The sequence below is a fragment of the Eleutherodactylus coqui genome, chromosome 3 (assembly GCF_035609145.1).
Source record: "Eleutherodactylus coqui strain aEleCoq1 chromosome 3, aEleCoq1.hap1, whole genome shotgun sequence".
In the NCBI taxonomy this organism is placed as follows: Eukaryota; Metazoa; Chordata; class Amphibia; order Anura; family Eleutherodactylidae; genus Eleutherodactylus; species Eleutherodactylus coqui.
In genome coordinates this window covers 291,767,073-291,779,173 of record NC_089839.1, presented here as the reverse complement: position 1 = coordinate 291,779,173, position 12,101 = coordinate 291,767,073, and the positions used below count along the sequence as shown (strand labels likewise).

The 12,101-nt window shown below is 48.3% G+C and overlaps 1 protein-coding gene across 2 annotated transcripts in view; it reads left to right on the top strand.

Annotated features, from left to right (window-relative positions):
- Positions 1-280: 280 nt before the first annotated feature.
- RAVER2 (ribonucleoprotein, PTB binding 2) overlaps positions 281-12,101 on the top strand; it is a 37,401-nt gene continuing 25,580 nt past the window's right edge. For both annotated transcript variants that reach the window (XM_066597686.1, XM_066597685.1), the window contains exons 1-2: positions 281-543; positions 10,450-10,516. In XM_066597686.1, coding sequence (XP_066453783.1) covers positions 337-543; positions 10,450-10,516 — 274 coding nt within the window. In that variant the 5' untranslated portion in view covers positions 281-336. The remainder of the gene's footprint in view (positions 544-10,449; positions 10,517-12,101) is intronic.

Sequence of the window (12,101 nt, the reverse complement as noted above, 5' to 3'; positions counted from 1 at the left end):
AAGAAATGAAAGCTGCGCTGTGATTGGTTGCTACGGGCAACAGAGACAGGTTGTCTGTTCGCCAGCCCCCATAACAGTGTGGTGTCGCGGCTCTCCTGTCTGTCGCCCGATGCCAACAAGTAGTTGGTGCCACAAGTGTCTCCATGCCCGCGCTGCACACCTCCATACACTGACGTACATGCGGCGGTTGGTGTAACTGCCCGGCTCTGCACCCTCTATGCCAGCCTCTCTCCTGCTGCTGCCCGGTGACAGCAGGGAGGCCCCGGGGTGGGCGGACACTTCCCCGGCTCCTCCCGCCCTCATATCCAGGCACAGCGACCGAGCAGCCGCAGCAAAATGGCGGCGCAGGACCCCGGGCTTCCCCTGAACTCTGCGGAGTGGGGGGAGGAGGCAGCGGCCCCGGAGGATGATGCAGGGGAAGACGGCGGCGGGCCGCAGCTGGAGCCCGAGGAGATCCGGAGGAGGCTGGACGCCACCATACGGGAGCTGAGCAACCGGCGGAAGATCCTCATCCGGAACCTCCCGCACGACTGCAGCAGCCAGGTGAGGGGAGACCAGGGACCCCCAACCTGAGGGGAGGTGGGACCCCCGAGGTGAGGTGAGAGGAAAGGAGGGACCCCCCCAATCTAAAAGGAGAGACTCCCCCCTCCCCACCTGGGAGAGACCCCCCCCCCCTACCTGAGAGGGCAGCAGGGACCACCAGGTAAGGAGAGGTGGGACCCCCCAACCTGAGAGGAACCCCCAGGTGAGGAAAAGAGAGACCCCCCCACCACCACCACCTGAGATGGCAGCAGGGACCACCAGGGGAGGTGAGGAGGGACCCCCAACCTGAGAGGGCAGCAGGGACCTCTAGGTGGGGGGAGGAGGGACCCCCCCAGGTGAGGGGAGAGGAGGGATCCCCCCTTCAACCTGAGAGGCCAGCAGGCACCCCCAGGTGAGAAGAGGAGGAACCCCAACCTAAGAGGGCAGCAGGGAGCCCCCCCCCCCCCCCACCTGAGGTGAAAGGAGTGACCCCCCCCAGATGATTTGAGAGACCCCCACCTGAGAGACCAGTAGGACCACCTAGGTAAGGAGAGGAGGGAGCCCCCTAGCTGAGAGGGTGGCAGGACCCCCAGCACGACAGGAGCAGCACCTGATTGTGAAACAAGGACCCCCAAAAGTACAGACTGATATAACCAACTATAGGTATGGTCCTCCCCGACTGCTGCAGAGTAACAAGACCCCCCAGTACTATAGCGTGATACAGCGGTCGCCCCCAGCCGACTAACTACTTACGAGACAGCAGTCCCCCCCCCCCCCCCCCCAACTACTGCCACTAAAGAGCAGCAGGACCCCCTAAGTAGAGTCACATTACCAGCATCTGACAACTATAGAGAGGTCCCCCCGACTACTAAGGAGCAACAGGACCCCCCATAAACGCAGTCTGACATGACTGGTGCCGGACGGCTATGGAGAGGAGAGACCCTCGCTTTATAACTATAGAGTAAACCCACCTCAGTCCTCAAGCTCTGTTCGTCAGGGGGTCCTGTATTAACGAGACCCCCTTCCCTGAGAGTTTGTGGGGAATGTCTACAGGGGAGCGTCAGTACCCCCGCGGACCACAAGAGAGCAGTAAGACCTAGACATCACCAGGCAGCGGTACTAGAATGTGACAGCACTAGTGCGCCTTACTGACACATAGGACCCCCTTGACTACTAGAAGACCCCTCATCCTTCATGACTAAAGGGTAACTGCATCTCCTGAGGACTGCTGGGGTGCAACAGGGACCCCCCGACCACAGGACGCTGCCTATTAGGAACACTGTTATTACAGCTGTCTAAAAGAACATCTGTCTGTTTCCCCTAGCAACCAATCACAGCGCAGCTCTCACTTCACCTCAGTAGTATAAGATCTGAAAGCTGCGCTGTGATTGGCTGATTTGGGCAACAGACAGATGTTCTCTTAGGATGTGTTCACACGCAGCAAAAATGCTGTGGATCCTCTGCAGCAGCCAAATCCGCAGCATCTTCATAAGGCTGGGTTCTCACGGGACGGATTCTCGGCGGAAATCTCGCGGTTTGGCAGCAGCGAAAAACCGTGAGAATTCCCGCCGGGAGAACTGCTGCTTAAAAAAAAATGGACATGCTGCGGTCGGCAGATCCGCGCGCCGCAGCGGATATGCCGTCCCGTGTGGACAAGATTTCTGAGAAATCTCGTCCACATGGCCGACTAATCCTGTGATTAGCGGACGCATGCGGATTTGCCGCGGCGAAATTCCGCACGGAATTTCCGCGTCAAGTCCACCCCGTGTGAACCCAGCCTAAAAGATGGGACGCATTTTGGGGGGAAAAAAAAAGCTCTGCTGCACATGTGCGCCAACCGGGGCTTCCACGCACATCCGCAGTGAGGTCTCCGACAGGTAAGCACTGTCCTCTGCCGCGGCCAGGGTCAGTTTCCGCTGCGGGCCCGGTGACACGAGGCCACATTTGCTCAAAAAGTTCCTGCCGCTCTTGCCAATTTTTGAAAAACTGGATGAGATTTATCAGTTTGTGGCTTCTTTTACAGGCTGGGGGATTCCTGCAGAGGCGTCACGGCCCTGCAGCAGGCGGAGTCAGACTAGGGCCTCCTGCACACGGGCTACGTAGTTTTGGTCCTTGAAAGCGCCCCTGTTTCATTGCGTGCAAAATGCATTTTTGGTGCGTCTGCACATCTTTTGAGTTGTGCCGCGTACGTATTCACTGCACAATAAAAGCAAGAAGGCCCACCGTGTACAACCTGCAGTGAATACGCCCCGCGTGACGCCCGCTTTAAGCCCATTTCACGCGGGCTACAAAATCATGGCTACACATCGCATGTCTGTGGGGCCCGGGGATTCCAACGGGTGCTTTCAGGCTGCACAACATCTCATGTGGATGAACCCCCGGGCCCCACAGACTACGCATGTCTTTAAGGCCCACGGTTTGTAGCGGGTTCATCCACATAGTAGTAGCTGCCAGGTCTGCTTCTGTACACCCTTAGGGTTCATTTAAAGGGGCGATCCATTTTTCATGCCCCTTTAAAACAAGTTTTTTGTCTTGTGTTTTAATATTTCGACAGGTTATTTTGCCCCCAGATGTAAATGATGCAGCCCCCCCTCTCTGTTCCTTCCACATGGTGGGGTCTCTGTAGTATCCCCTCCACCCCGGGACATATGGCGCCATGTCTGCACCCTCCCCGGTCATTGCCAAGTGTAGGGGGTAGATCAGACAACTGCAGTGGAAAGCAGACGCGCCTCCAGCTCTGTTTGCTTAGTTTTATTTGCTCGGACTTTCAATATACCCTGAGCCTCTAATATCCCCAAAGTGATGACGTTGGCTTTCCTGCTCGTGGGAACGTTGCCAAAGGGCTATTCTGTTTTCTTAAAGGGACACAATCGCCCAAGAAAAATGTCATTGATGTAATTGTCCCACCAACGCATTGTTACGGCTTTGTGAACTTATGGATTTATGTCGCATTATGTCCTGTTTGTATCCCGGAGGTGGTGGTCTGTAGAAGGACCTCCCCGGACCACCGATTCTCTTTCCTGCAGGAGGGGCATGGTATAGGTGATGATGTCATCAGGGACAACCCCTGTTAAAAAGTAGCCACTCCTAACCCGCTTAACAGCTGATTTTGCCGGAGGAAGTCACATCAGTCAGTTGCTTCACCTGCCACAGTCTCTGCAAGGGGAATGTAGTATTACATGGTGACCGTTCAGATGAATGACCACCTGCAATGGCGTAACTTTAGGCGATGCAGTTGCACCTGGGCCAAGGAGCCTTATGGGGCCCTTAAGGCCTCTCTTCTCCATATAGGGAACCCAGTGAAGCATTATAGTTGGGGGCCCAGGAGCCTCTGCGTTAAGGGGTTAAGAGAAGCTGTGGGGCCCCCAAGATAAAGTTTTGCACCCAGTCCCATGAGCCTTTAGCTACACCCCTGACTCCTTGTATAACATAGGGACAACTCTTAGGCTTATAGCGTGGATATACCCTAATAGCTCATGGAGACAACCCCTTTAAAGGTGTCTAGAATTTGAGTTTGTCAGTGATATAGCCAATCTTCTATAGATTATACTGTTTTCCTGTGTGACATCACCAGCGCAGTCACGAGAACTACACTCCGTGACATTACAAGCCCCCAGCATCTGCTTTTTCACTTCATGACATCACCTGAGAATTACAGATAACTGCCTTTTCATACTGTGACATCATCTAACTCCGCCTCACACTGACATCGCCAGCCAATTCTAGATCATCCAGGCTCTTCACTTGAAGACGTCAACAGCCAATTCCAGATAACGCTTCCTCTTTACTCTGACATCACCTCTTGCTCTGCCTCTTCACTATGTGACCTCAATGCCCAGTTTCAGATAACCTTGCGTCTTCACACTGTGATCTCGTGTTACGCTGTGATAATGTCGGCTCTTTACGCTGTGACATCACCACTCAATTCTTTATAACTTCGCCTCTTCACACTGTGAAAGCATCTGATAACTACGCCTCACGCTTCTACATCACCACTCAATTCTAGATCACTCCCCCTCTTCACCTTGCCCCATTCTGGATAACACTTCCTCCTTATTCTGTTACATCACCATTTACTCTGCCTCTTCACTTTGTGACATCGCCGCCCAATTCCAGATAACTTTGCTTCTTCACTCTGTGACGTCATCAGATAACTCTCCCTCTTTATGTTGTGACATCATCACCCAATTACAGATATCCCTGCCTCTTCATCCTGTGACATCATTAGATAACTCCACCCCTTCACTCTGACCTCACCAGCCAATTCCAAATAACCCTGCCTGGTCATGCTGTGACATCACTACCCAGTTCCAGATAACCCTGCCTCTTCATGCTGTGACATCATCAGAGCACTACAACGTTTCACTCTGATATCACCAGCCAGTTCCTGATAACTCCGCCTCTTCATGCTGTAACACAGCATTAGTCCCCCTCCCTGCTCTGATTTCTGCTTCGGGATCCCCGTTATTTCTAGCTCTGTGCTAGACTTGGATTATCAGATGACAAATTAATTAACAGAACTTCACTAGAAAAATATAGATGGCAAACCTTTCCTGCCTCCTCTATACACCAGAAGTGGCGCCACCGTGTGCAGCTGAGCTCCTGCTGACATTTTATGGTCGGCACCACTGGTAACCGGTCAGGAATGGAGGGAGGCGGCAGAGAGAATCCTAATATTTATTCCCTGTAATCCGCATTCAGCCACTAATCCTGAATATAAGGACTTTTATTACGAAGGGCGGCCCTGATCTTGTTCTGTGCTGTTTATTAAAGGTCCGGCTCTCCCATACGGACATCCCCTCCTATAGCTGTTCAGCCCTGTGCAAGTTGTGTCAGTGGTAAAGTTCCATATACTAATGCTCTGCCCGTGCGACCGGCAATCGCATGTCGGGCAGCGCTCATTCCACATGTTTACATCGGCAGACGACCGATCATCAATACATTTGATCATTCCCATACTGGTGGTGCTGGTCGGGAGATGAGCAACCAGCCGGCGGGCATCTTCATGCTCACAGGGACAAGCCGAGCGGCCTGCAAATGAGTTTTACAGTTCAAGTTCTTTCCCTCCCCTTTTTAGAAGGCTCTTTCACGGATGCTCCGTTGCTCTCCTCCTCCTGCATTTTGAATTGTACCTGCATAATAGTTTTTGAAGTTTTTCGTAAAGTATAAACAGGTAGCAAAATAGAAACGGGCTGCGTGCAAACTGCAGATCTTCAGTTAGGGGGGGTCCAGACGGGGAGGAATTTCCATGCGGACTCTCCTACCTTTACAGTGGCAGCAAAGTGGATGTGATTTTTGAAAATTTCGTCCAAGTTGCGGAAATAATCTATACAAAACGCATGCGGAAATTGATATATGGTGCGCAGTTTAGGAGATTCATGTTTCCTCAACGAGAGGGAGAATTCTGCACAGAAATACGCAATAAAACCGGCTTCAAAATCCAAATGGCTGCAGACATTCTGCTGCAAATCAACCCCTGTGTGGGACAGCCAATGGATCTCCGTTAGCCTTCACAAATGCTACTGTTTCTGTAACAACTATTCACTACTATAATACTGCCCCCTATGTAAAAGAATATAACTACTATAATACTGCTCCCTATGTACAAGAATATAACTACTATAATACTGCCCCCTATGTACAAGAATATAACTACTATAATACTGCCCCCTATGTACAAGAATATAACTAATACTGCCCTCTATGTACAAGAATATAACTACTATAACACTTCCCCCTATGTACAAGAATATAACTACTATAATACTGCCCCCTATGTACAAGAATATAACTACTATAATACTGCCCCCTATGTACAAGAATATAACTACTATAATACTGCCCCCTATGTACAAGAATATAACTACTATAATACTGCTCCCTATGTACAAGAATATAACTACTATAATACTGCTCCCTATGTACAAGAATATAACTACTATAATACTGCCCCCTATGTACAAGAATATAACTACTATAATACTGCCTCCTATGTACAAGAATATAACTACTATAATACGGCCTCCTGTGTACAAGAATATAACTACTATAACACTGCCCCCTATCCACAAGAATAGAACTACTATCATGCTGCCTCCCTATGTAAAAGTAGTTATATTCTTGTACATAGGGGGCAGTATGATAGTAGTTGCAGTCTTGTACATAGGGAGACAGTATGGTAGTGGTTATAGTCATGTACACAGGGGGCAGTATGATAGTTGCAGTCTTGTACATAGGGAGACAGTATGGTAGTGGTTATAGTCATGTACACAGGGGGCAGTATGATAGTTGCAGTCTTGTACATAGGGAGACAGTATGGTAGTGGTTATAGTCATGTACACAGGGGGCAGTATGATAGTTGCAGTCTTGTACATAGGGGGGCAATATGGTAGCGGTTGTATTCTTGTACATGGGGGGGGGGGCAGTATGATAGTAGTTAGTTATATTCTATAGGCCTAGTGTTGGTCAGCAGCCCCTTGGATATGTCTGGAGTTGTATATATCTGCACCGCTGTCTTCCTAACTCTTTAGTTCGGTTCTTGTCCTTGAAGTATCTCCTCGGAGGATGATGGGGGTCTATCCATACTGCTAGTATTTGTTAACCATTTACCTCCTGCTGCAGCAGCTGGTTGTGCGGTTGTTGCTCTGCACCAACTCCTCTCATTGATGTAATGTTACTTGGAGAAGCGTCGCCATTCCCCAGGTGTTGTGTAGAAGATCCTGTGTCGCGATTTGCATGGCGGTCATGGTTGGACAAGCCGGGTTTGCATACAGGAGAACAAACTCAAAAAAAGCTTAATGCGATGAGTAAGATTTCCCTGACAACCCGGATCCCACAGGCTGCAGCCGCGATAGTCTGCGGCTCAGGACTGCTTTATGTCTCCGCCGTGATCTATCAGCTTCGCTGGATTTGGTTCTCTTCGGGTTCGCTGCATATTTATGTTATGTCTGACGGCTCATTCAAGGGAAATAAGAGCGTCGGGTGCAGTAATGAGAAAAGTGCATCTTCTTGCAGGACTCAAGCTTGATCCAACTTTCTTATATTAACCATTTGTGATATGTACCCATGCAGCTTTTCCTGAACTACAACTCTTAGCCACTTGTTGCCATGACAACTCGATGACATTACAGAACTTTTCCACAAATGATTATACGGGTGGTTTGTTTGATATCCTAATGGAGAATTCCGAGTTAATAGAGGAGTATCTCTGTTCAGAACCGCCATCATGTAGAATAGTGAGCCCCCTATAGAAAGTGTCGCTCGCTCCGGAGAGCCGAAGACGTCTCGATTACACGGACAAACCATTAATTTCAGTGGGCGCAGTGCAATACTGCATTTTTCCTGTGGAGGCGCTGTTAGAAAATTGAACACTTTCTGCTGGTTTCCGCTAATCCCTGAATGTTGTAATTGGGTTAGCCTCATGGGATTTTTAAGGGCCCTTTTACACAGAATGGTTGGTTAACGTTTATTTAGTAGCTGGATCATGCTAAACTGAATGATGATCGTCCGGTATAAGCACCGCCAGTGACTGCACAATGATTAATAATTCGCTTGCCCGTCCCTCGGCTTAACTCATTAAGGACCAGGCACGGTAAATATACGACGCCTGCTCCTGGGCTTAGAGCACCGCCGATCATGGGCTTAACTATAGTGGATGCAGGGGATGCGGTTGCACCCGGGCCCAGGAGCCTTAGGGGGCCCATAACGCCTCTCTTCTCCATATAGGGAGCCCAGTAGTATGAATAAAGCATTATAGTTAAGGGCCCTGTTACAGATTTTGCATTGGGGCCCCGGATTTTCAAGTTACGCCTCTGCCGCCGATAGTAAAATTACGGCAGTGCTTTAAGCCTCCTGTCTCTGCAATCAATTAGAAGCAGGAATGGGTTATCAGCTCAATGAGCTCTGTGTGCTAGAAAGTGAAAGCAGAACTGTAGCTTTCACTACGGGAGCTGAGGGTCATGTGACCACCGAGGTTCCCTGCTACAGTAGAGATGGAGGGTCAAACTAGACCCTGGGCAGCTGTGCCAGTGACTAATGTACCTCCAAGGGTTGTTTTCCTCTGTAACTGGGGCTCCTATGGATGCCCCAGTTACAGTGAGAAAGTGTCAAATAAAAAAAAATGAATGTCCCCCAGAGGTCTTATATGATGTCATGGGGGACATAAATGGAAAAAACATGATTCCATACACCAGTAAAACAAAATAACAGAATAAAACAACAATACATACATAAGAAAGAAAATAACTCAAAGCCGACGCCAACAAAAACCGTCGCCGTATGCGCCCTGTAATCCAAAACCCTACATACTATATATCAAAACGTCTGAAACAAATAAAGGAACCCCTTCCCATACTTTATTTTAGCATAAATATACTAAATAAAAAAAATAACTAGAAAACGCCGGCCGCCACAGGATCTGATTCTACTGCATTTGGACTTTAATACAAAAAATGCCGTACTTACAAAATAAGAATAAAGAGGACAGAATAAAAATAACAGAGAAAACTGTAATGCAAATAAAAGTGAGACACCTCAAACTTGCAGGTGTTCTAAACTCTCTTCATTCCTGCGGGTGGATAAGACAATGGCGCACATTTCAGCTGTAGGTTGTTCACCTTTTATATTGTCCCACGCATCTGTTATGGTTCTCAGTCTCTGGCGGAGTTTGCAGAACTGCATTTTAGTTCATTAAGTAAATCCCTTGATTGGGATTAGACAATGAGATGATAACGGAGAAGTACAATGAATATTACAGTCCATCTTCCTGTATTCCCTCCTCCTAAGCTAGCGGATGATGGATTTGGACAGCAAAATTCCTGCTTTTGTCTTTTGAAGCCGGTCCGATCTGCGCCTGCCTTCCTATGGAAGCAACTTAAGTGACAGATCTGGCACTCCTCCCCAAAGATGATAGTCCCCGACCCCATAGAAGTATTGGTCAGTGCGAAAAGCTAACCCGATAAGACCAAGTCAACCTTGTGGGTATTGGGCCTCGTTCACACGGGCGACAAAGTCGCACGATTTTGTAGCAATGCTACAAATCGCATGTATGTGAAGCCCATGCTTTCCTATGGGTTACTTAACACATGCAATATTTTGTAGCATGCGACAACCCGACACACAAACCTCGCAGGTCCGGCGATATGCCCGCGACTCGTGCGGTTTTATAGCCCACGTTTTCCTACGGAGCCTTCCTCTGTGTTGCATCGCATGAAAACGCAGTTTTAGTGCGGTGCAATGCAAAGCTATAATTTAAACCCTGGCTGCAGGAAAAAATACACATACATCACCTTACAAGCGCTGGCCGCCGCCGCAGCTGCTTCTCCCCAGGTCCTGGCACTGTTTCGTTTCATCATCTGGCTGGGAATTGAAAATTCCCCGCCTCCTGGAAGCACTGGCTCTGATTGGCTGATGCTTAGCCAATCACAGCCAGCACTTGATGAATGGCTGTGATTGAACCATTGGAGCTGCCAAGTACATACTCAGATTGTCAAGCGTATGTACTTGGCAGTTCCCAGCACTCTCATTAAAATGAGTGGAGTGGCAACCTTTTGGGGTCCCACTGATCATATAACTATGATATCTGCTATCCTGTAAAGGGGGAATAACTTTATAGCTAACCCCTTTAAGCTGGAAGCACTGTGGGTCATGTACCGGCAGATGCAGGTGGCCTTCCAGGGCTATATACCCAATCTGCGGTGTCCTGTAGGACCTGGATGTTGTTGGCGGCACGCGATGTTCTGCTCCGCCGTAGGAGATATTTTCTGCTGTGAAGTCACCTACGCCCGCTGTATGTATAAATACAGAACTCTGCGTCTGAAGTAAATACGCCCGGTTTCCATATGTTCCGGCAGCGGCATCTGTTCTTCTTCACAGATGGAGTCTTATTTTCAGCTGCTTTCATCATGCTTTTGTTTTGCTTTTTTCCAGGATATCCACGATTTATTGAAGTCCTATGAGATCAAGTATTGCTATGTGGATAAGAATAAGAAGACGGGTAAGTCTGCTGCTGTTATCTATATAAACCGTAGACGATCTGTGGAGATGCAGCGTGACTTGCTGATGAGAGCAAAATATCCCAGTCCTCTTCCCATCAGTCCATGCACTGTTCATCCTGAGCCTCCTAGTTCATGCATAGGCTGGAGCGTAGCTGTACAGGCAGCAGGTTTGTATGCCACATAGAGATTAAACCGGGTGATTAGCCTGTTGACATTGTAATTGCGACCAAAAGGGGATGACGCCGAGGTGCGTTTTATCCAACATTATTGATTTGCATTGGTGTAGTCAGATTGTTTTTTGGTTTTTTTTTGGTTTTTTTTTTTTCCCTCCTGCAGACTAATTGTTCAGGTTGTTGTGTGTTTTTTTTTTTTTTTTGTTTTTTTTTACCTGTCCAATTTTCATCTGTAATTATGGATAAAACAGTGAAGAAAGTGTCATCAACTGAGCCGCCTTGCATATATTTATTTATATTTTCATATGTGTTGAAATCAACTAGTGTGATAGTCTGGGGGGCAATCGCATCAAGGTCCTAGAGCCTCTATGCCCCCCGTATCACATCTTTGTATCCAAGCTAGAGGTGGTACAACAGGGTTACATAGTATGTAAGGCTGAATGAAGACAATGTCCATCTAGTTCAGCCTGTGTATCCTCCTGTGTTGTTGACCCCAAGAGGCAGGAGCCAATTAGCCTTTTTGGGGGAAAATTCCTTCCCGACTCCCTAATGGCAATCAGACTGTTCCCTGGATCAACCCCTAATAGTTCCTACCTGCCTATATACCCGGATTAACAATTAACCTAAGATTTATATCCTGTAATATCCTTCCTCTCCAGAAAGACATCAAGTCCCCTTTTAAACTCCTCTTTGGGGGTAAGTGCTGCGACTATTTGAAATACCTCTATGGATTTTGCCATCACCACTTCCTCAGGCAGAGAGTTCCACAGTCTCACTGCTCTTACAGTAAAGAACCCTTTTCTGTGTTGGTGATGAAACCTGCTTTCCTCTAGACGTAGCGGATGCCCTCTCGTTACCGTCGCAGTCCTGGGTATAAACAGATCATGGGAGAGATCCTTGTATTGTCCCCTAATGTATTTATACATGGTTATTTGATCGCCCCTTAGCAGTCTTTTTTCCAGGGTAAATAATCCCAATTTTGGTGCCTCTCTGGGTATTCCAGTCCCGTCATTCCATGTATTAGTTTAGTTGCCCTGATTTGAACCCCCTCCTGCACTGTAACATCTTTCCTGAGCCCCGGTGACCAGAACTGTGCGCAGTATTCCATGTGAGGCCTGACATGTGCCTTATATAGTGGGAGGATAATGTTCTTGTCCTTCGCCCCTATACCTCTTTTAATGTACCCCAAGACTTTATTAGCTTTTGCAGCAGCTGACTGGCATTGGTTGCTCCAGTTTAGTCTACAATCCACTAGTACCCCCGGGTCTTTTTCCATCTCACTTTTCCATAGCAGTACCCCATTTAGTGTATATTGGTGACATCTGTTTCTCCTGCCCATGTGCAGAACCTTCCATTTATCAACATTGAACTTCATTTGCTAGAGCCTCCATGCCCATCCCTATCACATCTT